We start from the raw sequence: 27,854 nt of genomic DNA, 5'->3' as shown, positions 1-27,854 counted from the left end.
GCAGCATGGCTCCTGGGGTGTCTGGGCCTGACTCTTTGGTGGTATCCGTCTCCGTTCCTCCTCCCCCATTGTCCCCTCCTCCCTCCTGCCACCACCCACCTCAGACTTCCTCCTTTACTTGGCTGGACACTACGCCACATCCCGCCCGCCTTGGACTGTGTGGTGTCCGGCAGCGTCGCCTGCATCATGGGGGGCCTTGGACCCTCCAACAGGCTCCTGTCTCTCCTGACCGTGGGTGGTGAGTTGGGGGCTTCGGCAGGTCCTGGGCTCAGCTCTGGGCAGGGCAGGGAACGGGGCGGAAAGAGAGAACCAAAGGGTGGGGGTTGGTACCGGAGCAGATCCCTGGCGCCCCAAACCCTATGGGTCTCTCCCAGAGCCCGCACCCCCCCAAGATCTGGCCTCCGGGAGAGGCAGAGGGTGTCGCAACAGGACGAGTCGACGGAGAAGTAACACGGTCCGGTGGCCGTGATGCCGGCCCGCAGGTCCCACCAGACGCGGCTCTCCACCCGCGCCTGCCGCCTGTCGGGACCCACCCCGCCCCGCTTCTCTGCCCAACCCCAGTCATAGTCACGCGTCTCAGTTTACTTATTCTTTTTCTCTCCTCAGGTCTCAGCCTCGTTCAGGCCCACGCAGGTAGGCCTAGACCTTGCGATCCCCCTCCCTACCTCCCAAAGACCACCACACCTCTGTCCCTTCCCCAGTCTCGCCACACCACCCCCGTGAGGACTGACACCACCTCCCAGTTCCCAACTCCCACCGGTCTCCTCTGACTCCTGTGCCACTTCCGTTCCCAGACTGCAGCTGCTCTTCGGTGAGCCCCAGCGTGCTGGCGGCGATCGTGCTGGGGGACCTGTTGCTCACCCTCCTCGTCGCCCTGGCCGTGTACTCCCTGGGCCGGCTGGTCCCTCGGGGGCGAGGACCCACGGAGGGTGAGTGGAGCTGGCCGGGGATGGCCTGGGACCCTCTGAGGACTTGCCTGGCGGGGAGGGGTAAGCTCCCAAGTCACGCCCACCCGAAAGGAGGTGACGGAGGGGCGGCTTTGGCAACAAAATGGTCTCAGCTCTCACCCCGTCTGTCTCTGAACTCTGCTGTTCCCCGCCCCCAAGCAGTGACCGGGAAACAGCGCATCACTGAGACAGAGTCGCCTTATCAGGTGAGGAAACCAGCTTTTCTTTCTCACACCCCACTCCTGCCCTGAGAGTGTCTTGTCCCAAATACCCCTCCCCCAGCTCCGCAGAACCTAGACCCTAAAGCCCACTTTCTCAGCAGCTCCTCAAACGCTTGAAGACAAAGTATCCAAAACTGCTTTCGAGGATCAATCACAACCTTATGCTCAGCTTAAAATGCGTGGAGGGGGAAATACAGGGATGGTTTGTCTCAGCCAGAAGGCAGGCTCTGAATTGTTCTGGAAAAGCCCAGCCCAGGACAGGATGACTTCTCAGAGAAGTCCTCATAAGGTCAGAGGATATAATTCAACCCTGGTTTGGTAACTCTAAAGAGAGGAGCTCTGAATTTGAGAAACTGATGAAAGCCAGAGACTCTTCAGAAAAATCCACACAAAAAATACAAAATTGTGCATATAATCTAGGGGCAGTGCTGGTATCCTTGAAACCCTTCTTAAGAACCACGGTGCAAATGTCATCTTTCCATCTCCCACGTCCTGTCAATGCCATTCTTAACCCTTTAGGGGGTCGTGAGCTCCTCTGAGAATCTAACGGAAGCCAAACAGACCCTCTCCAGAAAGATGAACTCCAGACCGGGCATTTGTATATGATTTCAGGGATTCTACCTGAGGCCTGCATCTTGGGGCCATAGAACCCCACCCCATCCCCATTGTGAACCCTGCTCTGTGAAATCTGTTTTACTTGTCCGCAACCAACTTTGCTTTGCCTCACTTGTGGATAAAAAGTCTCTTTGTAAAGTATAAGAATCTCAAGTTTGGCTCTGTGAGGTCCAAAAGACTGAAGGGGCTTTCCAGTTGCTGGGGGAGGTGGGGGGCCGTGAAATTTTAGGGCAAAGCCCCAGTTTATTCCTTCCTTTGGTGGAATTTGTTGAGGGCCTATGTATGCTAGATGCTGGAGACACAGCAGCAGAGCTTACATCCTAGTTGAGGAGACAGACTTTTTAAAAAATAATTAATTAATCAATTTTTATCTTTGGCTGCGTTGGGTCTTTGTTGCTGCTTGTGGGCTTTCTCTAGTTGTGGCAAGCAGGGGCTACTCTTTGTTGCGGTGGGCGGACTTCTCATTGCGGTGGCTTCTCTTGTTGCAGAGCGCGGGCTCTAGGCGTGCGGGCTTCAGTGGTTGTGGCACGTGGGCTCAGTAGTGGTGGCTCGTGGGCTCTAGAGCGCAGGCTCAGTAGTTGTGGCGCACGGGCTTAGGCTTCTCTTGTTGCAGAGCACGGGCTCTAGGTGCACAGGCTTCAGTAGTTGTGGCGCGTGGGCTCAGTAGTTGTGGCTCGTGGACTCTAGAGCCCAGGCTCAGTAGTTGTGGCGCACGGGCTTAGTTGCCCCGCAGCATGTGGCATCTTCCCGGACCAGGGCTCGAACCCATGTCCCCTGCATTGGCAGGCGGATTCCTAACCACTGCGCCACCAGGGAAGTCCTGGGGAGACAGACTTGAAGCAGATTAACAAATAAGATCATTTGGGGAGGCAACATGAAGGAAATAAAGTAGGTTGATGTGACAGTGACTCGAGTGTGTGGGGAAGAAACTATAGATGGGGAAATCAAGAAATGCCTCTCTGAGAAAGTGACATGAGCTGAGACTTGAAGGGTGAGAAGGAACTCTCCATGGGAATATCTAGGGGACCAATGTTTCAGGCAGAGTGAACAGCACACACGAAGGCCCCTAGGCTGGGGCATAACAATGAGGCAGAGGAGAAAGGGGAACATTGAAGGCACTTGAATAAAATCCAGATCTCTTTCATGGCTACAAGGTTGAAGAAGCTGCCAGGGGCCTCGTAGGCCACTGGGAGAAGGCTAGATTTTATTTTCAGTTTATTTGGTGGACCCCCTTCACTGATGGTCCACACCCTGTCCATCCCTTTAGGAGCTCCAAGGCCAGAGGACAGATGTCTACAGCAACCTCAACACACAGAGGCCATATTAAAAATGAGCCCAAACCAGGGCAGTCAACAACCTGATGCCTGGATCCAAACATTCCTGATGCCTGCCCAGCACCCTATTCCTACTCCAAGATACAGCTCCAGAGTGTCCACAGTGAGACGTCAGACCTCTCCCCACTACTGCCCCCAAATAAACATGGAGCACACAAATAATGTTGAGTTATTCCAGATCCCTGGGCTGATGGGATGGGGATATGCGGGGTTCTAGGGGGATCAAGGACCCAGAAACAGCTAAATGAGAGGGAGCCTTTGGGGAACGTGGGTTGTCTGAGAAAGAATTAGAACAAGAAGTATTTCAGTTGCTTTCTTCCAGCCCCAAAGAGGGTTGGATTTCCTGTGCCACCACACACAATCCAGGATGACAGGGTCAGAAGTCATATGTCGCAGTTACTGGGGAGTCAGCCCCTGCCAGGCATGTTGATGTAGATTTTGCCATCTTCTGGGGGTGGGGGAGAGAAAGCACGAGGCCTGACCACCCACCTTCCACCCACATCTCCACTTCCTTGGGGACCCCCTGCCTCAGGGGTTTCCTCAGGAGTTCCCCCAAGCACTGCCCCCAGGGTTTCCCCAGAACCTCAAGGGCTTGCCCGGGGGCACCCGCCCTGGGGACCCCCTCCCTAGGGACACCATGCCTCTTCAGGCCCAGCTCTGTCCCTGCCCTCACCTTGGGTGGGGCTGCTGCGTGGGCGCACACACACAAACACCACCACCATGATTAGCAGTGACACAACCGCGTCTGCGGCCACGAGGCGCACCAGGAGTGGCAGGGAGAGGTGCCCACATGTGGAACAGGAACTTGAAGCGTGGGAGCCAAGAAAGAAGGCAGCTGAGGGGGGGTCCCAGACACTTGGGCCTGGGCTTTGGGCATATGGGTCGGAGGAAGTCCCTTTGGAGGTGGGTGTCCCAGATTCCCTGGCGAATGAGAGGGGAGAGGGAGATCCAGAGAGAGGCTGGGGGCGGGGGGGCGTGTCCCAGGGGTCCCAGGACTCTGCTTTGGGCATAGTAAGTACTCCTGAAGACAGGCTGGCGGGTGGCCGAGTCCCTGGGCCTTCAGTTTGGTGGTGAGGACAGTGAGATGGGGACCTAGAGAGGGCTGCAGATCCTCTGGGGGCTCTGACTCGGGGATGCGAGGTGAGATCCAGGACCCACAGGCCACACTTTAGGGATGGAAGCAGGACCTGAAGTGGTGCTGCAAAGGGGACAGGGTGTTGATTTCTCACCTGTGGTCGTCTGAGCTGCAGCCACTGAGGAAGGAGAGGGAAGGTAGATCAGTGGGGAGAGGTGGTTCTCAAAACAGGGTGCAGGGAAAGGTGATGTCCTGAGAAGTAGACTCCACTCGGGAGAGGTCAAAGGAGAAAGAGGCGCCAAATGGGAGGGAAGCACCCAGAGACACAGAGGGAGACAGGAAATCAGAAATCTCACCTCACAGGAAATCTCACCCAGCGGTGAGAAGGGTTCGAACAGCAGCCATCCCATAACCACTGGCTTCACCTGGGAGCAAAAGCAGGAACAGGATGTTGCCTGCAGGAACCATGGTGGGCTGGAGGCTGGAAGAGGTCTGTCAAAGGGCTTTGGTCCAGAGAAGTCCTGAGGAACAGTGGGGAGTAGAGAGGCAGCAATAGCGGATGTCACTCTGCTGGTGGCAAGGCCACCTGCTTCCTGTGTGTGTGTGGGAGGGGGAGAGGTGATGGATCTGACAGCCTTTAGGGACAAGCTAGGGGGAGGGTCAGAGAGATCAGGGAGGCTGCTGTGATCGTCCAGGTGGGACGTGACAGGTAGACCAGGGTGTGGGCACTGGGGAGATCCTGGAAAGATTTTGAAGGTAGAGCCAACAAAACTTGCTGATGGAGTGGATATGAGTGTGTATGAGAGAGAGGGGTCCAGGATGACCAAAACTTCTGGCCTAAGCAACTGAGGAGACAGAGCATCCTTTGACAGGATGGAGAAGGAGGGGAAGCAGGCTTAGGGGGGAAAGTGCCAAGGTTTGGGCAAACTGGGTTGGAAATGCCTGATAGATCTCCCTGTGGAGAAGCTGAATGACCACAGCTGCCTCTTTGAGTTCAGGGGATAAGTCTGGTCTGGAGATGTAAATTTGGGGATTGCTGGCTTATGGATGGTATTTAAAGCCATGAGACTGGATGAGCTCATCAAGGAAGTGAGTACAGACAGAGGAGCAACACCACCTCCTCCCAACACCAAGAATGTGTGAAGAGGAGGAAACAGCCAGTAAAACGGAAGGAGCAGCAAGTGAGGGAGGAGAACCAGGAGAGCATAGAGTCTTGAGGGCAGGGGAGAAATATGATTTACATGGTCACCAAGATGGGAACTGAGAATGAGCCTCCCACTGGAATGTCAGTTGGCTTGAGGGTTGGGAATTCCTGCCTGCTTAGTTCACAGCTATACCACAGCACCCAGCAAAGTACCTCCCTTGCAGTAATTATTTTTAATGATGAATGAATGAGAACTGGCCTCTGAAAAAGGTGATGTGTGGAAGGGGGGAAATTTGAGTCCACCCATATCACTCGTACCTACAGACCTTTCTTCCCTCGAGAGCAGGGAGTTCAGAACACCAGCCCCCTTCTCTCTCAGGACCCAATGATACTGACAGCGTCCCCCCGCCCCCCCGACCCTCCGCCAGCCCAGGGCCTGGGAGTCAAGGCCTCCAACACCCCCCTGGACAAAAGTCCAGGTCCCCAGTTCCCTCCTCTTTCAGGAGTCCGCTACCCCAGATCCCTTCTCCCTCAGACCAAAGACAGGGTTCCCAATCCCCGTTTCCGGGGAGACTTAGGAGTCGGGCTCTTAAAGTCAGCCCCGCCCATTTAGACCCCAAGTTTGCTCGAGCGCAACGCGGGGACTCCCGGGCTTGTGGGCGGGGCCCGTCCCACGACTGGGCGGTGCCAGAACCTCAGTTTAAAAAGTCGCGGGGGGACCCGACCCGAGATCGGGGACCCGGCGGCGGCTCCGCGGGGAAACAGCGAGGCTGGCGCAGCGCCGAGGCCGGGGCCCTGGGGCCCCACAATCCGCACCACGGAATCCCCGAGGTAATGGAGGGGCGGGGAGGTGAGGCACGCTCGGCCCCTAAGAGAGGGGCTGGGGGACGGACTCTTGAGGCTCTGAGGGACGGAGCTGGAGCATCAAGAGTGAGGGGTGAAGCATCAAGCTGAGAGTGAGGGTACCCGGTGTTTGGAGGGGGCGGAGGGCCCAGACTCCTGGGTCGTGATCCCGGAGCGGCTGGGATTCTGGACTCTTGAGTCCCGGGCGTTGGAGGGGGGGCGTGGGGGGGTGGGTAAAGGACCGTTGATCCTGAATCCTAGGTCCCGGGGGTGAAAGAGCTGGGAGCCCCGACTCCTGCCTGGGTCCTGGGAGGAGGGGGCTGGCGACCCGGACTCCATGCTGTAGAAAAAGAGGCTGGATCGAGTCCTTGGGGGCGTTGTTTGAAATCAGCCAAGGTCTGGGTGGGCAAGGTCCGGGGCTTGGCCGCAGGGATGCACTCTGGCCGTGACCCTGCCCCACCCTGGGATTTCCCGAGTCGCCACCCGGCCCGGGTCCCCGGGCTGAGCAGGAATTTCCCTTGTGCGGGGATTCCACGAGAGCCACGCTTGGCCACGCATCGCGTCTCGGAGCGGGACACCTGGGCCGCCGGGCGGAGAGGAAGAGGGAGGTGGAAGATTCCCTTGCGTGAGCGCCGTGACGTCAGCGCGTCGCGTCTGGTCTGTTTCCGAGTCCGCCCTCCGGCGCTTAACCCTTCCTATGCTCGAGCGGGGCTCGGAAGGGTGAGAGCTGAGGGCTCGGAAGGGTGAGGCTTCGGAAGGGTGAGGGCTGAAGGCCCGGCCTTCTTGCGTCGTGCGAACAAGGAGTCTGGAAACTGGGATTCCCAGGTCCTAGGGGGGAGTAGGCCGAGGGCCCGGACTCCTGGGTCCTGGGGAAGGGGATGCGAGTCTCCCAGACTCCCGTGAGGTGGGGCTTGGACTTCTGGGTCTGAAGAGGGGGGCGAGGTCTGAACCTTTGGATTCCTAATGAGCTAGGGGGCTACTGACTTCGTGCTTCCTCAGGGAGAGGGGCTGGGGACTCGGAGGCCTGGTATCCCGAGGAAAAAGTATCAGGGCAGCTTCTAGGGCAGAGAGATATTGGGAACCTGGATGTGCGTCTCTGGGGAGTGATGCCCGGCGACGCCCCGAATCCCTCAGGATTGGGAGATCTGGGGGTGGGGTGGGGTGGGATTTTTCACGGAAGTGGCAGGCAGAGGGAGGGGGCCTGCAGAGGGCGCCCTCCACCTCCTTCCTCAGTTTCCACGACGCTGGTGGAAAGTTGGGTCAGAGGGGAAAGTGCGGAGCAAAAGGAAGGAAACCGCGGAGGCGGCGCCGCACCCGAAATCTTAGATTGGCTTTGGAGTTCTCAGAAGGCATCAGTGTGCCAGTTTTTCCGCGCGGGAGGGCGAAGAGGGCGCTCAGATCCACTCCCCGGCGCACCTGGGTGACCTAAGGACCCCTGATAACTTCCCTCCCTCCTCACCCCGCAGTGAGCCGGAATGAGCGCAGCCACTGCCCATCACAGACGGTGAAGAAGCTCCTAGAAGAACAAAGGCGCCGCCAGCAGCAGCCTGACGCTGGTGGGCTACCGGTGAGGCCCATGAAGCGCTGTAAACTACAACTCCCATGAGGCCATGTCCTGTTGGGCAAGGACTTGCTGCCTTGCTGGGCCCTCAGGGCTGATGAGAGACGTAGTCCTGACCTAGATGCCCTGTAGGTGGGGAATGGATGCTGAGAAATCTGCCAGATAAATTCACCCTTGTTTCTTTTTGCTTATGCCTCTACAGGGACAGTTCCTGGCTCCCCTGGCCCAGCCCCTGACCCCATCTGTGAATAAGGGTGAAGCTGGTAAGTCTGGAAACTCACCTGGTTCCCTCAGCTCCTAGCCCCAGCTTCCCTCAGGGACTCAAACATCCCAACTCTTAGAACTTTCAGGAACTTAGGAGTTAGGCCCTCATTCTTGCTGAGACCTGCGGAGTAGAGCCAGATTCTCTGGAGCCCAGTAGTCTATGCACATAGTCCTTCAGGGGCCAAGGCTCCCAGCCTGGAATCTAGGCCCTCAACCCCTCAGTGTCCCAGGCATTTAGGTCCCAAAAGTCCAAGCTTCCAGCTCCTTGGTGCCCCAGAAGTACTAGCTCTCAGTACCTTGGGGACTCCAGGCCCTCACACAGGTCCTGTCTGGGCTGTGACTTCCCTAACTGGTAACCAGACCTGCCCCTGCTCCTCCTCTCACACGCAGGCCATACTCACTTCCCAGCACACCAGGAGACTGTGGGTTCTGGACTTGGCAGCCTGGCACCTCCCATGGGCTTTCCAGACTGGGACCCCAACACGCATGCTGCCTACATGGACAGGCCCTACTCTTACCCTGCTTCTGCTGCTGAATGTTTCCTGACTCCTGACTTCTACTCACAATCGGACCCCGGGCGGCCGTGTTCATTTCCCCTGGGGATGGAGGTGAGATACAGAATGGGAACTGGGTGCTGAAGGGCTCCTAAGATTCCCAGTTACCCTTCTGCAGCATTCTGAGATGTCTGGGGCTGGGTTAAGATCCCATTCCTCAGATGGGCAAAACTGAGGCCCAAAGGTCCAAGGTCACTTGGCGCAGATGGGACGCCCAGCCACTCTGCCTGGCACTCTGTATGGGTATATGTGTGTGGTAGAAAGAGGGAATTCTCAGCTGACTGGCTCTCCCCATCACCTGTACCCTTCAGGACCCGCTGGATACTCGGCTGTGTGCAGAACCTTCTCTGCCACAGGCAGGATCCTGGAGAGGTTCTGGACTCCCTTCAGGACCCCCACAGTTGCCTCCTGTGGTCAGCGGACCATCCCTGGACACTGCCCGTGCTCACATGCTGGCTTTGGGGCCACAGAAGCTGCTGGCCCAGGACGAAGAGGGAGACACGTGAGTACAGGGGAATGGAGTCTGCAGGCTCCCCTGCTCAGCTGGGGTGCTGTGCTCATTGCTGCCTTCCACCTATCCTCAGGCTCCTGCACCTGTTTGCGGCTCGAGGGTTGCGCTGGGCCGCGTACGCCGCAGCTGAGATGCTCCAAGGGTATAGACATCTGGACATTCGTGAGCATAAGGGCAAGGTGAGGGCTGAGGGCCTGGACTCCTGGATCTGAGGGCAGAGGGTCTGGAGGCCTGGATTCCTGGTTTTCAGAGGGGAGGGGGCTGGGGGTCCAGACTGATCTTTCCTGACTCCTGCAGACCCCTCTTCTGGTGGCTGCTGCTGCCAACCAGCCCCTGATTGTGGAGGATCTGCTGAACCTGGGAGCAGAACCCAACGCCACTGACCATCAAGGGCGTTCTGTCTTACACGTGGCCGCTACGTATGGGCTCCCAAGAGTTCTCTCGGTATGTTCACCTGGCAGGTGGGATGAATGGGATGGACTGATTGCCTAGATCCTGGCTTTCAGGGCTAGGAGGCCTGGGGAGACCCTAATCCAGCTCTCTACCTCCTCCTCCTCCTCCTCCTCCCAGGCTGTGATTAACTCAGGGGTTCGAGTTGACATCGAAGCCAGAGACTTCGAGGGTAAGTTGGGTGGTGGGCAGGGTGGGTGGGGCTGGTGTGGCTGGGTGGGGTCGGTGCTCAGATGTAGAGTCCTCACTGTCTCTACTCTGCAGGCCTCACCCCTCTCCACACAGCCATCCTGGCCCTCAACGTTGCTATGCACCCGCCCGACCTATATCCCCCGGTACTGAGTACCCAGGCCCAAGACAGGCTGGCTTGCGTCAAGATGTTGCTGCACATGGGTGCTGATCATGCCAGCCAGGTGAGCTGGGCAGTGGGCAGCTGGCCTCCAGGAGGGCATGTGGGATGGGGGCGCCTGGATATCCAGGGGCTCGAAACAAATGCTGACTTGCCTCTTCCCAGCTGTGTGACCTTGGACATGTGACTTCACTTCTCTGTGCCCCAGCTGTCAACTGGGAATAATATTACTGATCTTACCTTGTATTTACCAAGCACTTACTATTCATCGAACCCTAAGTTTCATGGATTAGCTAATTGAATCCTCACAAACACACTTTGATGTGTATACTATTATCACTTTCTCTCTTCCACTGATAAGGAAACTGAGGCTCAAGGACTTTGCCTTGTGAGCGTCAGAGAGGGGATTTGAGCCCAGGTGGCCTGACCCCAGAATCCAGCTGTGAATACGTATAGTCTCCTCCTTCCTGACAGTAGCTCCTTCAAAGGCTGGCTGAGAGAATTAAACATCTACTCATTGTTTTGGATTTTTTTAATTTTAGTTCAAGAACTTTGAACATAGATAAAGTACAGAAAATAGTATAATGAACTCCATGCACCCAACATAAATAACCAGCAACTCATAGCCAGTCCTTTCCCATCCACTTCGCCTGTATTATTTTTAAGCAAATCCAAGCTTATAGTTTTACCCATAAATATTTGTCTTTAGAAGACAAGAACTCTTGTTAACCTCAGCACCTTTATTCCACCTTAAAAAAAATTAACAGTCTCATACTATTAAATATCCTGTGTTCAAATTTTTATTTGGCTCTAAAGTGACATACATTTATTTTATTCATTAAGGAAAAAAAAAAAAACGAAAAAAAAACTAGGATCCAAATAAAGCCCACACATTACAGTGATATGTCCTTTTAAGCTCTTAATTTAGAGCTTACCCTCCTTTAGAGTTTTCTCTTCATAATTTTTTTGATGAGCCAGCTAGGTTGTTTTGCCCTATATAAACCCACAATTTTTTTAAAAATTGAAGTATAGTTGATTTACAGTGTTGTGTTAGTTTCTGGTGTACAGCAGAGTGATTCAGTTGTACACATATACACATATTCTTTTTCATATTCTTTTCCGTTATGGATTATTACAGGATATTGAATCTAGTTCCCTGTGCTATACAGTAAGACCTTGTTGTTTATCTGTTTTACATGTGGTAGTTTGTATCTGCTAATCCCAAACTCCTAACTTATCCTCCCCCATCCCCTTTCCCCTTTGGTAACCATACGTTTATTTTCTATGTCTAAACACACGATTTGTAATGTTTATTATCGTTACAAATTCTTTAAAGGCACATAGTAAAGTTTCATTGTGGAAAATGTCTTTATTTGCTTCAAAATATGAAGAGAACAGTTCAGTATGGAAGTAGATACAGGCTTAGGGAGTCCACTGACTAATGCTGCTCAGTTCCCATCCTTACAGATAAAATGCAGTCCATGTGGGATGTGGGCGCATTTTACTGTGTTTAATAGAATGTGGGCTGGCCAGGGCAGCTGCTAGTCCAGAGAGCTCCTTTGAGGGAATAGAAAAGAAATCTTTTTCTCAAAGATACTTGGGCTGGAAAATTGTCTTAATAAATGTACCGTTCGGTGATGTGTATGATCTGAATGGCACCCCCTTAAATCTGGTATTCCTGTAGAGTGCACAGCACGTACAACTGTATAAGGCACTCCTGGGTGCTTGAAAAAGAGAGACAGGGTGTCTGAAGGCTCTTGGGTTCCATGGGTGGAGGCTTGGGTGTGAGGACTGGCCTGACCTCTGCCATTCCCCTCCTCACAGGAGATCAAGAGCAACAAGACAGTTCTGCACTTGGCTGTGCAGGCTGCCAACCCGACCCTGGTTCAGCTGCTGCTGGCACTGCCACGGGGAGACCTGCGGGCCTTTGTCAACATGAAGGTAGGAGCCTAGGCTGGAATGTGCAGATTGGGTGAGACGTGGCAGAGAGCCGGCAGTGGGACATTGGGAGTCCCGCAGGCTGTGGCTGTGGAGGAGCTGCTGTGTGGGACATCGACGGGGCACGTGTAGGGCCTAGAGGGGTGTGTGGAATGTGGCCCTGGAGAGGGCTTCTGGGGGATGTGAGGAGGGACAGGTGGGACCTGGGTGTGACGGAATATGAAGCGCACGTCGAGGGCCCAGGCCAGCTGAGCCTGCGTCTTCAGCAGGCCCCTCCTCACCGTCCCCAGGCCCATGGGAACACAGCCCTCCACATGGCGGCCGCCCTGCCCCCTGGGCCGCCCCAGGAGGCCATTGTGCGGCGCCTGCTGGCAGCTGGGGCGGATCCAACGTTGCGCAACCTGGAGAACGAGCAGCCTGTCCACCTGCTACGGCCCGGGCCGGGCCCCGAGGGGGTGAGCACTGAGCCCACCCCGACTGCAGGGTGCACCCCCGACCCCATCATTCCTGACTGTAGAGGGTGACTTGTAATCTCAGAAGGTGACCTTGACCCTTATCCAACCCTGACTTCAAAATGTGACCTTGAGGGACTTCCCTGGCGGTCCAGCGTTTAAAACTCCACGCTTCCACTGCGGGGGGCATGGGTTCCATCCCCGGTTGGGGAACTTAAGATCTCACATGCCATGTGGCACGGCCAAAAAAAAAAAAAAAAAAATGACCCTGGACCTCAGTGTTTGCACCCTTGCCTGATAATGGTGACTCCTCCTGACCTCTATTTCCACCCTGACCTCAGAGTGTGACCTCTACTTTCAACCCTGAATCCTAACCTCAAGGTGTGACCTTTGATCCCCAAGTATGACCTCCAGCCCCCTGACTTTTAGTCCTGACCTAAGAGTGGGACTTCTGACCCCCAAATGTGACTCTGGCCCCTTGCTTCTCCCCTTTGACTCCCAGTCCTCAATGCTAATCCCAAGGTGGGAACGCCCAGCCAGCAACACCTTTGTTCAGGAGCCTTGATTCCTTGTGTGAACGAGCCTTCACCCCCAGCCCCGCATCTTGACTCAGAACCTCTGACCTTCAAACCCAACTGACCCTACTCACTTCTCTCTGACCCCCAACTTCACAGGGTGTGCCTGTTCTCCTTGCAGCCTCTCAAGCTTCTCCCCCATCTTGTCTTGTCCACAGCTCCGGCAGCTACTGAAGAGGAGCCGTGTGGCACCCCCAGGCCTGTCCTCTTAGGACTCAAACCCAGAACCTGGACTGATTTTCCAGTCCCCACCGTCCTGTGGGACAGCCAGCGTATGCTAATGTTGCAAATCCGTGATAATGTATGTGCGTAATGTCCTGCCATCGGGGTCTTACATTAAAACCCCAAAATGGCTGTTGGCGGGTAAACAGTCCCCAATATTTGGGGTGGTTTGATACCCTTCCCCCACCCACAAGGAGCCCCCTTGATGATTTCTGTGAAATCGAGGCCCCTTGATTGTTTCTGTGAAACACACTGGACCCCCAACCCTTTCCCCACCAGGATCTTTTGGGGTCCAGATGTAACTCCCCTATATGGTACTTGGGGTATGCCAAAACAGCTTCCGGTGCGATCCTAGTAGAGCTCCTAAGATGACTCCTGACCTCCCCAGGACCCACCCCCTCCAGGTCCTTAACCCTGAGACATAGGAAGGACTCTCGATTAGAGTCCCCTAGGTCCTACTGCTTTAAGTCAGAACACAACCAGGCCCCTGACCCAGACCTCAGTATTTCTAGTGAATCCCTCCCCTATCTGAAACTCTTGATTAAACTCAGTTTGGACTAGAACCGTTACTGTCTAATCTCTAATCATTGGTGCAGGGAAGCGGCTGAGGAGCCGTGTTTGGGTGAATGTGTCTGGGTGGGGGGTTGTAGCAGACACGGCGGGTGCCAAGTCCATATCCTGTCCCCCTCACCCTGTCAACACCTGGTGGTCTAGCTGCCAGGGCCAGCACGTGACTCTGCCTGTGGGCATTCTCAGACCACTGGTGCCCGCTTTGCCCTGGGTATGAGTGTGGCAAGACTTCCATGCCAGGAGGATCATGCCTCTTCCCACTCCAGCAGCTCTCAACCAGTGACTGACTGAAGGGAGACGGTATGTAAATACTCCAGGTCCCCTGCCTCCGTGGGGATAACTGGGAAGCGTGTGTTATACACGGGCTCTCAAAGCTCCCCAGTGGAACGAAGCTCCGGTTCTCCACCATGGTTCTGGCTTGATAACGTACCCTTTCTTGGCAGCTTTCCCTTTTCTGGGTCCCTTCCCGCCTCCCCTATCGATGTTCTCCACTCCTTGCAGGTAATCTTGTCCTCAAATCCTTGCCTCAGCCTCTGCTTCCAGAGAAACCCAAACTAAAGACAGAAGACCTCCACAGTGCCCCCTTGTACCTCTGCCCCACAGCATCTGCTCTGTCCTCCATCCCAGTCTCGTCGCTCCAGAAAGCCCTCTGATGCACGGTAGCCCCCACTGCTCGGAGCCTCTCACGGACAACAAACCAAGCACACTTCAGGTCATGTGCCAGTGTCTCTACCCCAAAACTTAAGGCTTAAAACAACCACCACTTTTTTTTGTTTTTTGATAAATTTATTTATTTTTGGCTGCATAGGGTCTTTGCTGCTGCGCGCAGTCTTTCTCTAGTTGTGGCGAGTGGGGGCTACTCTTCGTAGTGGTGCGCGGGCTTTGTGGTGGCTTCTCCTTGTTGCGGAGCACAGGCTCTAGGCATGCAAGCTTTTGTAGTTGTGGCACGCGGGCTTCAGTAGTTGTGGCTCGTGGGCTGTAGAGTGCAGGCTCAATAGTTGTGGCGCACAGGCTTAGTTGCTCCGCGGCCTGTGGGATCTTCCTGGACCAGGGCTCGAACCCGTGTCCCCTCCATTGGCAGGCATATTCTTAACCACTGCACCACCAGGGAAGTCCAGCACCACTTTTTTTGTTCACGATTCTGCAATCTGGGCCGGGCTGAGCTGGGCAGTTCTGCTATCTTGCTTTGGTCACACACATGGCTGCAGTTAGCTGGAGGCCCGGTTGGCCTGGACAGCAGCACTCACATGTCTGATAGCTCAGCTGAGATGGCTGGAACTTCTGAGAGTGAGCCAAGCATCCCTCTCCCTGTGGTCCCTCCAGGAGGGTAGGAGGATCTCCTCACGCAGTAGCTCCAAGAGGGAATATTCCAAGAGAAAAAGCCCCTTCTTGCATCATGCCTGCTGATACCCCATTGGTCAAAGTCAGTCATGTGGCCAAGCCCAGAATCAGTGGGGAGGAAGGTACTGCACTAGAACAAGAATATTGGGAGGTGGAGTTATTGGTGGTGCCAGCACAAGTCTCCCACGTTAGCTGCCTTGGACCAGCATGAGTGTGCTCTCCTGTGTGTACTCACATAGTGGCAGCTGACCCATGAAAAATTCATAATAGTATGTTGTATTTCATTAATTCTAGGAAGAACTTAATTGGAATTCATCTTACAATTATGTGGCATAGTTTAATGTCTGTGTATTTTTCCTTTGTGGTACATAAAATAATGGTATTTCTTATTTTTGATGGCATCTTAGATTCTGTTGACATATAAGATGTGTGTCCCGACATGTATCAGCACACACACACACACACACACACACACACACACGCACACACGCACACACACACCACTAACGTGATAACACGTCTCTAGGAAACTTTGCCTTACTAAAAGAAGAATTAAATCGTATTCAATGGGAAAAGAAGAGTGGCTTGGGGCACAAGAGCATCAAATGAGTAATAGTAAAGTTATTTTTCCTGCTGGAATTTCAATAAAAACAGTGTTTTTAAACTAATTACTCTAAGCATTGCCATTAAAATGCAGATATTATTAGGGATCATGCACTGAGTGTATTGAGCAAAATGGCCTTTCATTTCCTATCCCACCTGCTTGGAGCTCCTTACCTATTGTTAGCCTGTTAATCACCCTTGGCTGTGAAAATACAAAGGCAGTTTTTCCCCTGCTTGTGGTGCTACTTATAGATTTCTACTAGAATGGTCTGAGTATACCTGATGGTAAAGGCAGTATCAGAATGATGTTGCAAACGGGGTTCTTAATAAAGCTGTGGCATTGTATCCAACTTGCATCATGTAGGCATCTTCCTCCCAATACCTACCACGTCTATATTTAATATACATGACCTGTAATTCATGTATATATTATGTAGAGCTCATCACTGTGAGCTCATCGGTCCGTTGGAGGAATTAAAAATACGTGCTCCCTCCCTTAGCCATCTGTCAGAAAATTGTGCTATCCTGATATTAGAACATGGCACACTACTGCTATCTGCTGGGAAGTTGTGGTAAAAATGCAAATCTACAATGTCTAGGAGATGAATGGTATCACTTGAAATTTTGCAGTGAGCAACCCAAACAAACACCATATGGGACAGTCATGAATTAGTAGGCAGGCGGTTAGCAAAATGGCCTAGAGTATGGGCACTGGAGCCAGGTTTCCTGGGTTGAATTCCTAGCTTCATCCCTTCCTAGATGGTGACCTTGGGAACGTGATATAACTTCTCTTTGCCTCCATTTCCTAATCTATAAATGAGGATAGTCATAGTACCTACTTCATGGGGTAGAAATAACGATGAAGTGTGCCAGTGCATGAAAGCCCTTGGAGCAGTGCCTGGCACAGGGTGCCATATGAATGTTTGCTGCCATGTCATTTTAGAATTTATTCAACAAGTATTTGCGAAGCGCCAGGCACAATTCTAACGTCCCAACGAATATTTCTCCTTTTGATCCTCATAACAACCCTCTTGAGACAGGTTAACAGTATATGTAGAGGGACAACTCTGACATGTCACAAAATGGGATGCACTTGCAGACATCACATAACCCTCCCTGGGACACATGGTTGGATTTCTACACTCCAAGGGGATTCTTATCACCTCCCCAAGAAGGGCTTAAGACTCAAGAATGGGAAGAGCGGTTCAAGATTCCCTGTCCCTCATCCAGTTCACAGGTTGGGGGTGGATGTTGTATGTGATTGTGTATGAGGGTGAGTGGGAGGCAGGGGAAACTTGCTAGAGCCCAGCCTCCTTGGAGTCCACCCTGGAACCCAGCTGATACAGGCCTAGAAGTGGCTGCCGGTTCAGTACCACGGAAAGCTCCTGGGTGGGAGCCTAGCCTAGATCTCTGGACTCCGCCCCTTCCCAAGGCCCCGCCCAGATTTAAAGATCTCTCCAACAGTTTAAAGAGGTGAAGGAGGTCTGGGCGGGGTTGCACACCAATGTCCAGAGCTGATTACACCCTGATTCTCCCACAGAGACAGAGGATGGCCTGGTGGGGAAGAGGACTTTATTGGGATATTAGTGGGGGACACGTGGGAGGGTGAATTCCAGGGAACAACAGACAGTGGGACCCACTGGTGGTCACCTTAAGGAACAATACATTAAATGTACAAAATAAATTAAAGTGAGGAGGTCCCAAGTGGGGAGGCAGCTGGGAATACCTGGGGATTTCTTAGGGATGAAATTTGGAATTGGACAGGGGAAATAAGAATTTCCAGCCCCCTCACAAAGGGTGTGAAACGAACTTTTTCAAGACCCCTCCCCCGGGCTGGGAGTTGGGGTTCTGGGGCTCCAGGAAGAGGGAAGGTCTGGGCTCAGCCAAAGGGGTGAAGGGGGCTGGTTCAGGGTCGTTCCTCCAGGAAGCGGTAGGTGGGGTTCTCATAGCCGTGACGCTGCAGTTCACGCAGCTGCTGGTCCTCCAGGGTCAGCATGGGGTCCACCTGCAATAGAGGCAGGGGAGGCGGAGTGGGCCATAGGGGCCTGACCACAGATCGCACAGCCCCTCTACTCCCAGGCTCTGGAAGTCCTCCCCGTTCCAGGTCTCTTTGCCTCTCACCTCCACCACTCCATGGCTGATAGCCCCGTAGGGTTTCTTCCTGCGCAAGAGCAGCATGGAGAGGATGATCAGGGAGCCACCACCCGCTCCCATGATCAGCAGACCAGACACAGCCTCTCGGGACATGCCTGTTCCAGCTGGTGCCTGCAGGCAGAGGAGATGGGGCTGGGGTCATCTTGGAGGCTCACCAGGGCCCTGTGTGCCTTTGGGAGTCACAGCCTAGCCACTGACCTCTGACCCCTTCCCCTAAGTACCCAGAATATTCCTCCTCTTACCAGCTCATCTCTCTGAATCTCCGATGAGTGGAAAGGAAAACCCCTTGGAACAGACACATTCACCTGGGGGAGCAGGAGGTGTCAGGGACCCAGAAGTCTGGGCCCCTGCCTCCCCCTCCCCTGGGCCCCAAGAGGGCATCTCCCAGCCCTCTTCTTCCCTAGGACCCTGAAGTCCATGTCCTCAGTCCCTTCTTTCCTCTGAGGCCAAGGAACCGAAACCCCTAGCACCCTCCTCCTTCAGACCTAGGAATCCAGGCCCCCTGGCCCATCCTCCCTCCGGTGCCCGCGGGTCCGACTAACTTACCTTTCGTTCATACTGCTCCAGGGGGGACATCTTCTCTTTCCCAGGGGATGCAGCATCTTGTTCTGTGGACCCTACCCCCCAAATCCTATCTCATTCCTGAGAGTCCAGAATGGTGCTACCCCCGCCTGAAGAGGGGGTCAGAAGGGGCACCAGACTCCATCCCAGGAGGGCTGGGGTTCCCCGTGTACGGGCCCTTTTCCATTCTGGGCTCAAGGACTCAGAGGGATTTGGTGGCTGGGGGCTACTCTGTGAGATACTCACCTTTTGGAAGGGCCATGGGGTTGTCTGCTGGCAGCCAGAGGAGGCAAGACAGGTAGAACAGTGAAGAGAGGAGAGCATCACCAAAGATAGTGTGGGGAAGCCCCCTCCCAGGGGCCAAGGGAGGATCGAGGATCCTACAGAGGCCTCTACAACCTCAGACATTCCTTCCCATCCTCTTCCACTCACTGTGGTGGGGGATTAGAATTGAGGTTGGGGGCCTGTACCCCAAAGTCTGGGATTATATATATTTGGGTTAACTCACCATCCTTGGAATCCAGGGGCTGCAGCCCACCCTTGTCCTCACTGCTGCCCCCCGGGGCAGGGGCTTCCAATTCACTGGGGCCCAGGTGTTCAGAGTGGAGGAGTTCCTCTGAGGGCAACATGCAGAAAGGTGGTGAGGTTGTGAGCGTAGGGATCCACAAAACAAAAATGGGTGAATGGATGGCACCCTAACAATAGAGTGACTGGGGGGGAGCCATACGTGTGACCTGGGGAAGTGGAGCTGAGTGTTGGAGGATGGAGGTTGAAGTTCAAGAGAACAGCCTCCTTAAAGAGCAGGAGAATTAGGGTTTGGCATGGGACATCCAGGAGGAAGTCACAGTAGATCTGGGGGTTACACTTTCTGGTATTCATGCTCTTGTGAAGGCCCTGCAGCTTGAATCGGGACTGGGTTTGTGACTTGCTTTAACCAATAGAAGGTGGGCCCAAGTCTTAAGAAGACCTGGCAGTTTCCACTTGCACGGTATGGGGAGCCTGAACCACCACGTAGGAAGTCCAGCTCCCCTGTTGGAGAGACCACGTGGAGGGGCTCCATGGAGAAGAGAGGCCCTGAGCCTACATAGAGAGGGAGAGAGGCTCATTTGTGCCGGAGTCCCAGCCCTTAGCTGACCTGCTAGCCAAATGCAGTGACACGCTTGACTACTGACAAGGCTGGCAGAAGAAGCACCCAGCAGAACCCAGAGCAGACGGCAGAATCACGAGCAATGGAAATGGCTGATTTAATACAGCTATCATACCTGGTACATGCTGTCCTATGACCAAAAGATGAAGATTTCCTATCCTCAGTGTGCATTTGAATTACTCAAAGAAGTTGTTCAATGAAAATTTTCCATCCATGTCTCAAAAGATTCTGATTCAATAGGTGTGGAGTGAGGTCCCTAAACTTGCAATTTTAACAAACTTTTCAAGTGATGCTCATGAAGGTCCTTGAAGGACTGTGGACCATTTTTAAAGAAAGACTGGAATAAACCTTGGTTTTCCAAACTCAAAAAAAAAAAAAAAAAAAAAAAGAAAGAAAGAAAGAAAGAAAAGAAAATGGTTGATTTAAGCCACTAAGTTTTGGAGTTTGTTACACGGGAATAGAGAGCTGAAATGGCAGGGGAGTCAAAGGCTGGGGGGTCAGGATTGGGCACTCACGGATCTGGGGCCGCAGCTCCTGAGCCAGGCGGGGGTTCTGGTCAAGCAGCCCCAGGCTCTGATTCATCCTTTCCTCGATTACTTGAAGGTGAGTCTGCACCTGTGGGGGAGTGAGTATGAGGGATGAACTGAGCAGTGCAGGCTAGAGATGGGGAAACGGAGGCAGGGTGAAGGAGGAAGGTCAAGAGGGTCCAAGCAAAATTAGCACATACAAGGGACAGGAAGTAGGGTACAAGGGCAAGGAACTTGGCCACGGGAGGAAGGAAACTGGAGAAGGAGAAGTGGAATACAATGAAAAGGAAAAGATGTACAGAAGACAGGCTGTGAGAGTCTTGGGAAAGAAAGTAAGGAAGAACGAAAAGGAGTAGTTGCTAGGAAAGGTGGGGCACAGGAGACAAGGTAAGTATAGGGTACAAGGAATATGGTATAGAAGATGGTAAGTGGGTAGGAGGGGCAGAGAGTAGGGTCTGAGGAATAGGAAGTGAGGCTTGAGGAGGTTCTGAAGAAGGAAGTAGAATTGGAGGGTCATATAGAAATGATGTGGTTCAAGGGCAAGACTTGGAGTTCAAGAGCATAGAATGGAGTATTCTTAGACAGGAAGAGGACATCCAAGAAACAGGAATTAGGATCTGAGGGCACAGAACAAGGGCTCCAGGGAGAACAAGTGGGGTTAGGGAAAAAGGAGAGTTGAGGGACAGGAACAGGGTTCAAGGCACAGGAGGGGGATTCTAGGAAAGGAAGTAAGAATCCAAGGGACAGGAAGTGGGGTCAAGGGACAGAGAGTGGGAATTCATGAAAGGGGTCAAAGGCACAGGGGTCGGGGAGGCAGCATTCCAGAGTCAGGAAGTAAGGATCTGAGGGACTGGAATGGGTCCCAAGCACAGAAGGGGGAGGTTCCAGGGATAGGAAGGAGGTCCAAGGGATGGAAAGAGGGTATGAGGGGCAAGAGAGAGTTTGAGGGCTGGGGTCCACGAGGCCGGGGTCCGAGGGCCAGCTGAGCATTTGGGAGCTGGAAGAACCTGAGCACCTGGAAGCGCGTCTGCTGGGCCTTCTCGGGGTCCGCGGCAGCCACGTGCTGGTAGTGCCTCAGCGTGTGCCTTTGCTCCTTCCGTTCTGCTCGCAGGTAGCGCCGCAGGGCCAGCAGGACGCGCTCTGGCTGTGGAAGGGATGAAGGCTGCCCAGGCCTGCCCCAGCCCTTTCCACCCCCTGCCCTCTGCCCCCACGGTTCCCGCACCTGAGGCGGATCCCCCTGCAGTGCCGCCAGGAAACCTTCCAAGGCAGCCCGGCGCTGGTCGTTGATTAGGGCAATGACTCGGGAGGCATGGGTCTCCACCAGGCGCTGTCGCTCACTAGACACCTGCTCCTCCAGGGTCTGCAGAATGGACTGGAAGTGCTGGCGAGGGGGTGGGCACAGGGCCAGGAGAGGCGTAGTGGGGTGAAACCCGGGTCAAGGGCAGTCTGGAAAGGTAGGGCTATAGGGTCAAGTGGCGGGGGAGAGGGAGGCGTGCAGTGGATCCAGGCCTGGGCAGAGTCAACCTGGGGTGGGACTAGATGACAGGAGACTGACTGGTGGAGCTGGGGCTGCAGGGCCAGGTAGAGTGGGGCAGGGCTAGGCTTGCTGGGAGCCCCGCTGAAGGTGTTCACTACATGGGTGGGAACAATCTAGGAACAGAGCTGGCCTGTGTTGAGATAAAAGGAGCCAAGTATTGTAGGAAAGGTAGGGCTCAGGCCTGGGCAGGACCCACTGGAGACAGGCTGTAACTGAATAAGACTGAGCTGGATAGGAGCAAGAGTCAAGTAATGGGGCTCAGCTGAGTGGGGTCTACACAGGGCAGGGCGGTACTAAAGTGAGGCTGAGAGAGGTGGGTCAGAGAGTCATGAGGCTGGGACTACTGAGGACGGATTGAGTAAAAGGGAGATGAGAGGGGCAGGATCAGAGTCAGGGAGCAGGGCTGAGCATCAAAGAGAGGCTGAGAAGGACCTGGCTCTGTCTGCAGGGGCCCAGCTAGGGAGAGGCCTCCAGAGCCAGCCCTCAGAGGCTAGGATCAAGTTGAGACAGGGCAAAACATGGCCAGTGGGAAGAGGAGGAAAGCAAAGTCAGGTTGGATGTAGGCCAAGAGGGGCCAAGCCGAGTGTAAGGGTGGAGCCCGGAGAGGCCCATGCAAGTAGGAAGGGGTGGAACTGGATGAGGCCAGACAAAGCCTTAGCCAGGCTGAGACCCAGTGTGCCCCAGGTAGTGGACGGGCCTGAGTAGGACGCTCTGGAGGTTGTCCTACCTCATTCAGGGCCTGTCTGTCGGCTTTAGGCAGGTTCTTGGACTGGCTGTCTGCCATGGCCCATTCACGCATCACCTGGGGACGAGGGGAGCTTCAGGATCCTAGAATCCACCCTGCTCTACCCAGTGAGTCTCCCCTGCCCCCATCCTTCTTCAGAGTCTCCAGATCCCTTAAGTCCCCCTGCCTCTTGGATTCCCAAGAGAGAGGATTCAGAAGGAATTTAAAGTGGAAGAGTACCATGCATCAGAGTTTCCATAGAATCTGGTGGCATCTCAGTGGGATTCTAGGTGGGTCAGAGATCCCTGGTCATCTTAGGGGTGGTGTTGAGGACTGGGGGTTAATGGGGACTTGGGGACTCTTTAGAGGTAGTCTCAATGTGTCCCTGAGGAATTTCCTGGTATTTAGGGAGCTCTGTGTTATGGGGGATCCTGGGGCCCCCAGCACCATCACCTCGTTAATCTGACGCATCCTGCGCTCCTCCAGATCCATCTTGGCCCGCAGGAACCCCTCATGCTCGCTGATTTCTCCAGGCATGCCAAAGTACACGTCCACACCATCTGTGGGCCTCGGGGTGGGAGTCACTGCAAGGCCAGGAACCAGGGAGTCAGCCAGAAGCCCAGCTCCAGGTCTCCTTCCCTTCCCAGAGAACTGCATTTCCTAGAGCGCACTGGAGACCCTCATGTGTTCACTTCAGCCATAGCTGCTGCCTGGCATCATGCGAAACGTGGCTCTGAACTGGGCCTGTTCTTGTAAAGCTTAGGAATCCATTACACTATCCTCCAAGCTTTCCCCCCAATAATCCTTCAGACCTACCAAATGACTCCTCCACTTCCGGGTACCCCCAAACCACCCTCCCCTTTTGCAGTCCTCACAGGCTGCCCCTTCCACCTCTACTTTATTCAAAGCCATTCCCATCCCTCCCATTTCCCCCAACAGGGCTTCTCCCCCCCACATCCCTCCCAAAGAGGCCCCTATACCAAGGCTCCCTGAAAGCATCCTCCCCCCAGGGTGGAGGGGACTGGGGGTTCAGAGCCTGCCTCACCTTTGCTGACCCCTGCAGGGGTATGGGAGCTTGAGGGTGGAACTCTTTCCTCCTCTTCTTCCTCTTCAGCCCGTGGGGGCTCCACAAAGTAATCATCTACTGGCTGTAGGAAGGATTCCTCCTCTTCCTCATCCTCACCCCCCTCAACTCTGCCCCCGGGAGGCCACGACCGAGTGGAAGGATCACTGAGGGAGCAGAAGACCCAAGGCAATAAGAACCTGGGCCCAGGCCCCCAGGCTTCCATCTCCTGCCTCAGGAGCCTTGGGTTGGGCATGGAGGCTTCCCTCCCACTCACCCAACTGCTGTCCCAGACGGGTTGGGGGTCACTGGAGGGGGGCAGCACACATACTCCACACCTCGGAACCGATCCGCGCCACAGGGCAAAAGCATGCCCGAGCCATGCAGGATGAGGCCCTGGGAGCTGCAGGCCTGCGGGAAGAGTGGGCCCAGATGCCAGGACTGTGGGGTAACAGAGGGTAGAGGGGAAGCCTGGATGCCTGGGTCTTGGGGGCTGATGGGGCTGGGAGCCTGGATTCCTGGTTCTGTCCCATTGGGGAAGAGAGGGCTGAGGCCCAGACTCTTGGGTTCTGGAGGAGGAGGGTGTTAGAGGACTGGACCCCTGGGTTCTGGGGGGGTGAGGAGGAGTGGGCTGGGTCCTGACCTCCTGTGCCTCCTGACGCCTCCGGGTTGAACTCTCGCACTGGTCCATGCGCTCCTGGTGCAAGAACCGGCAGCCTTCAGGCACCAGCAGGGCCTCGCTCACAAATTCACCCTCTGGCAAAAGGGGGGCATCGATCGATGTGAGACACTGCCACAGCCACTAGCCCTACCCTCCTCAGAATCCAGATCTCTTATCCTCATAGGCTTTTCTGTCCCACTCTGGACCCAGGCATCCAGCTCCCTAATGTGAGCCTGAAACCAGGGCCAGAATCTCACCCCTCGGAGACCCCCCCACTCCTTCCGTTCCCCTCCCCCAGCCTGTGACTCACCCAGGCAGCGGAAAGGCACAACCTGGTGGTGGGGGTGGGCACAGCGGCCACCCCGGGCATCCCCGCACCATTGCTCCATGGGGATGGCCTGTGTCGCCTGTTCCACACGTGCAATCTGCAGCTCCGGGTACATCTGGGGGCACCGGGTGGGGGTGATCAACCCACGGCCCCGCCTGCGCTTCTGCGCTGGCCATGTCCCTTTTCAAGTCTCTAGTATTCACAAGGACCTCTCCTCCCTAGGCCCTGCTTCTCTGTAGAACAGGTCTTAGATATCTAAGCCCCTCAAGCCCATTGGCCACGCCCCCTAGTACCTCTCCCTTAAGCCACGCCATCCTTAGGCTCCGCCCCTTTGCCTGTCCAGTTTCTTTACGAAGGTCCCTCCATTGCCCAAAAACTCAATCCCGCTAAGCCCACCTCTCTTGTAGTCGCCTCTGCCCCTTACCCCTATCAGGTTTATCTCCCCATAGATTCCTCCCTTCGTTAAGCCTCGGCTCTCTCTCTGGCCTCTCAGTAAGTATCCCTTCTCTTTGTGTTAGACCTGCTTTCATAGCCACGCCTCCTAGCTTTCCACTCTCCCACTGGGTTCCACCCCGTTCCCAGTCACGCCGGTCCAAAGGTCTTTTTGTCTTAGCCCCGCGTCTCCTTTGGTCACGCCCACCTACACCTGCTCTTTAAGGAGTCCACCATATTATTGCTAAACTCCGTCTTTTCACTGGACACTTTCCTCAGCGGGCCGTCTTTGCACGGTTCTTCCCCTTTCCTGACCTAGTTTCTCAAAAACAGGTCCTGTCCTATCCTAACTTCGCCTCTTTGTTGGCCACGTCCCCTAGTTTCCCATGCCTTCTTGGATGCCTCATCTCCCTGGACCTTGCCTTTGCACGACGACTAGCTTCTCACGCGCCACCCGGCCCCAAGTTGGAGCCCCTTTCTTGCTGGCCACGCCCCTCCCAGTAGGTCCCGCCTACCTGTCTGCAGTACTCCAGCACGCGTTGCGGGTCCCGGAGACAGCGTCGTGAGAGCTGTGGGTCTGGTTCCCAGCGGCCGGTACGCAAGTCCCGGTGAAGGGTTGGGCGCCCGCATAGTCCAGCCACCTGAGCAGACCCTGGGGCCTGGGGGTGGGGACGGAGGGGTCAGCGAGGGCACGGGGGACGCGGGCATGTGAGTCCTCTGGTCCTTTGCTCCCTAGGACCCAGATATTCACACCCCCAGCACCAGCCCCCTCCACCAAGCACCGCGCACCGCCTCCATAGAGGTTCGGTTCCCCGGGAAACAGCTCCCACAGGGCGGGGGCGCCCCAGCTCTGCCGTTGCTATGGCGACCCGGATCCCCCGGGATTCTCGCGGCCTTGTTGCCGCGGAGACAGGCTCCGCCCTCATCCCAGCTCAGCCGCACTAGAGCTGAAAGGGTTAAACGTGAATGGCGGGGGAGGAGGTCAGAACCCAGGCGTTCTGGCCCCTCCTCCCTCCATCCCTAGCTCATGCTCGCATTCTCGGGTGCAAAGACCACCAGGCCTGGCTTCAGGGCCCTGCAGGCCTGGACACCAAGTCCTTGAGGGATGGAGAGCTACATCCTGGGTTGGGGGGCGGTGGCTGGAGGCCTAGACTTCTAGGTCCTAGGAGCCTTGCGGGAGGCCTCCTATGGGTCCAGAGGATGCAGGAGGCCCAGATTCTTTGGCTGTAGGTGCCTTGCTGCCTGGTGGGTCCTGTTCAGGTGGGAAGGGTCTGGGGCTGAGTCACCCAGGTCGAGAGGGTCTGAGGGGGCTGGACTTCTGAGACCAGGGGCTCTGGAAAAGCCAGTTCCTACGCTGGGGGCTGGAGGGGACTGGGACGACAGATGATGAGGGAGATGGGGCCTGGACTTACGGTTTTCTGAATGCCTAGTGCAGTTAGCGGCGCCGGGGGGCCCGGCCGCCTAGCTGGAAAGACTGCGCTTTCTGCTCTGGACCTGTCCGCATCGGGGTCCAGAGGCCCGGTCCCGCCCCTTCCCCCATCCCCTTGGACCCGGCCCGGCCTCACCTCGGCAGCGCTGGGACTCCCACCGGCCAGGCTCCCGACGGCGAGCTGCGCGCGCAGAAGCAGCAGCAATAGTGGCAGCAACAGCGGCAGCGGGCCCAGACCGCGAGCGGCGGGGATGGCGGGTCCCATGTCCCGGCCCTCGCGCCCTCACGTCCCCAGCACTTCCGCCCGGCCCGGCCCCAGCGGTGACAGGAGCTCCCAGCGCCACGGCCGCCGCCGCCTCCTCCTCCCGCCGCCCCCGGGCTGCGCCGGCGCCGCCAGCCCCGCCCCGCGCTGGCCCCGCCTTCCTGGCCAGGACAATAGCGTGGCAGCTCTGCGCACAGTGGAGAAGCTTGGAAACCCCGGGTGGGAGCCTGCGCCAGGCCCCCGCCGCCTTGAGATTCTAGGCGTCCCACCCCATGCAAGGGCCTAGCCAGGAGTCTGGGTCACGGGCTTCCTGGTTGTGGATTTTGAGTTCTCCCTCAAGACTCTCACCACCAGTTTTCCCCTCCCTCGGACCCAGATAGTCACAAATCATCTCCCTTCTCCTCTAGGGATGCAAGCATTGGAGAGCGGCCCCCACCCCCAAATCCTCTCTTGAGGTCCCAGGAATAGTCCTCCAAAGTTTCCCCAATCAAGAACATAGCACCTGAGACCCAGTCCCCTTCTCCCTCAGATCCAGGAGTCTGGGTCCCAGGTACCTTCTCTCTCAGGATCAGAGACCAATCCCTCAGCCCTTTCTCCCTAAGACCCAGACCTTCTGCTCTGCTTGCCAGGAACCCCAGTCATCTACACCTTTAACTCCTAGATCAAGGATTCATGAACCAAAGCCCCCAGACCCTTTCTTTAAGGATGAGCTGAGTCAGGTAGCCAGCACCTCAAGATAAGAGTTGACCCCCACCCTTGCTGTAAGGATCAGGGCATTTCTATTTTCCCACCCCTAGCCTCTCCTTCGCCCCCTCCCCTTCAGGGCTCACTTCTTTGTCTCCTCAAAATGCAGTGTAGAATTGTCTTCCCCAAGCTGACTGGGGCAGTCCTGTCATGTGTGTGCGTCTGTGCATGTATGTTTGTGTAGATGTATCTTAAAAGAGCCTAGAGTGCTCAATGGGTAGCAAAGGGCTGGGGGGTGGCTCACGGTTTTCTCTACAGCCACTTCATAGTCTAGGGTAAGAAGAAGGGCCTTGGGGCAGCTTTGATGGACCCCTTCTTTGATAGACAGTAATAATGCCAGGAGAATCTCTAAGACATTCACTTCGCAACTTTTTTTATTAAACATAAATATTCTCATTCTCAGATTCCAACACCACCCCCACACCCCCCCAACCCCACAAAAGCTCTCACCCTATCCTTACTCCTTGGGTTCAGTTCTTCCAGGGCCTTTAAGGAAGGTAGAAAAAATCAAGATAGTGACCATCTTGGATTCCCAGGGAGTGAATGGCCATTTTGGCTGCAATTCCATGGGTGAAGCAAAGTGCCCCTTGAGGAGAGCCAGAACAGGTCCTCCATCTTAATCTGCCTTATGTTGCCTTTCTTCTCAATGCAGGTGGTCATCTTGAAATACCTTCTTTCAGTGTTTGGAAACAACTTCCTTCTCTGCCCCTAACTCC

At 55.2% G+C, this 27,854-nt stretch overlaps 3 protein-coding genes across 7 annotated transcripts; 2 read left to right on the top strand and 1 right to left on the bottom strand.

Annotated features, from left to right (window-relative positions):
- Positions 1-99: 99 nt before the first annotated feature.
- TYROBP (transmembrane immune signaling adaptor TYROBP) lies at positions 100-3,295 on the top strand. 2 transcript variants are annotated; one of them, XM_007101081.4, is made up of 5 exons: positions 100-238; positions 607-633; positions 795-929; positions 1,110-1,153; positions 3,051-3,295. In XM_007101081.4, exons 1-5 carry the CDS (start codon positions 187-189, stop codon positions 3,108-3,110), a joined length of 318 nt encoding a protein of 105 aa, XP_007101143.1. In that variant the 5' UTR covers positions 100-186; the 3' UTR covers positions 3,111-3,295. The 2 variants fall into 2 exon arrangements, with proteins under 2 accessions (XP_007101143.1, XP_007101142.1); XM_007101080.4 differs by having other exon boundaries at positions 1,107-1,153.
- Positions 3,296-7,650: 4,355 nt separating this feature from the next.
- Positions 7,651-13,569, top strand: NFKBID (NFKB inhibitor delta). Of its 2 annotated transcripts, XM_028485791.2 has the most exons (11): positions 7,651-7,746; positions 7,943-8,003; positions 8,395-8,612; positions 8,915-9,060; positions 9,143-9,248; positions 9,367-9,513; positions 9,640-9,691; positions 9,784-9,932; positions 11,693-11,809; positions 12,097-12,261; positions 12,992-13,569. In XM_028485791.2, the coding sequence occupies exons 3-11, from the start codon at positions 8,460-8,462 to the stop codon at positions 13,043-13,045; spliced, it is 1,089 nt and encodes a 362-aa protein (XP_028341592.1). In that variant the 5' UTR covers positions 7,651-7,746; positions 7,943-8,003; positions 8,395-8,459; the 3' UTR covers positions 13,046-13,569. The 2 variants fall into 2 exon arrangements, with proteins under 2 accessions (XP_028341592.1, XP_023988281.1); XM_024132513.1 differs by lacking the exons at positions 7,651-7,746; positions 12,992-13,569 and having other exon boundaries at positions 7,931-8,003; positions 8,870-9,060; positions 12,097-12,330.
- Positions 13,570-17,121: 3,552 nt separating this feature from the next.
- APLP1 (amyloid beta precursor like protein 1) lies at positions 17,122-26,486 on the bottom strand. 3 transcript variants are annotated; one of them, XM_007101074.2, is made up of 17 exons: positions 26,269-26,486; positions 25,219-25,362; positions 24,254-24,386; positions 23,926-24,038; positions 23,560-23,693; positions 23,265-23,449; positions 22,673-22,803; positions 22,223-22,297; positions 21,181-21,339; positions 20,974-21,102; positions 19,947-20,046; positions 18,793-18,900; positions 18,531-18,554; positions 18,270-18,340; positions 17,966-18,028; positions 17,691-17,834; positions 17,122-17,574 (listed from the first exon to the last, which is right to left on the bottom strand). In XM_007101074.2, exons 1-17 carry the CDS (start codon positions 26,395-26,397, stop codon positions 17,476-17,478), a joined length of 1,941 nt encoding a protein of 646 aa, XP_007101136.1. In that variant the 5' UTR covers positions 26,398-26,486; the 3' UTR covers positions 17,122-17,475. The 3 variants fall into 3 exon arrangements, with proteins under 3 accessions (XP_007101136.1, XP_007101135.1, XP_007101137.1); XM_007101073.4 differs by having other exon boundaries at positions 18,531-18,557; positions 26,269-26,443; XM_007101075.4 differs by lacking the exon at positions 18,531-18,554 and having other exon boundaries at positions 26,269-26,442.
- Between the last annotated feature and the right edge of the window lie 1,368 nt (positions 26,487-27,854).

Source organism: Physeter macrocephalus, unplaced genomic scaffold (genome assembly GCF_002837175.3).
Source record: "Physeter macrocephalus isolate SW-GA unplaced genomic scaffold, ASM283717v5 random_611, whole genome shotgun sequence".
In the NCBI taxonomy this organism is placed as follows: Eukaryota; Metazoa; Chordata; class Mammalia; order Artiodactyla; family Physeteridae; genus Physeter; species Physeter macrocephalus.
Note: the sequence above shows the minus strand (reverse complement) of the source record. Positions and strands in the feature narration are given on the sequence as shown.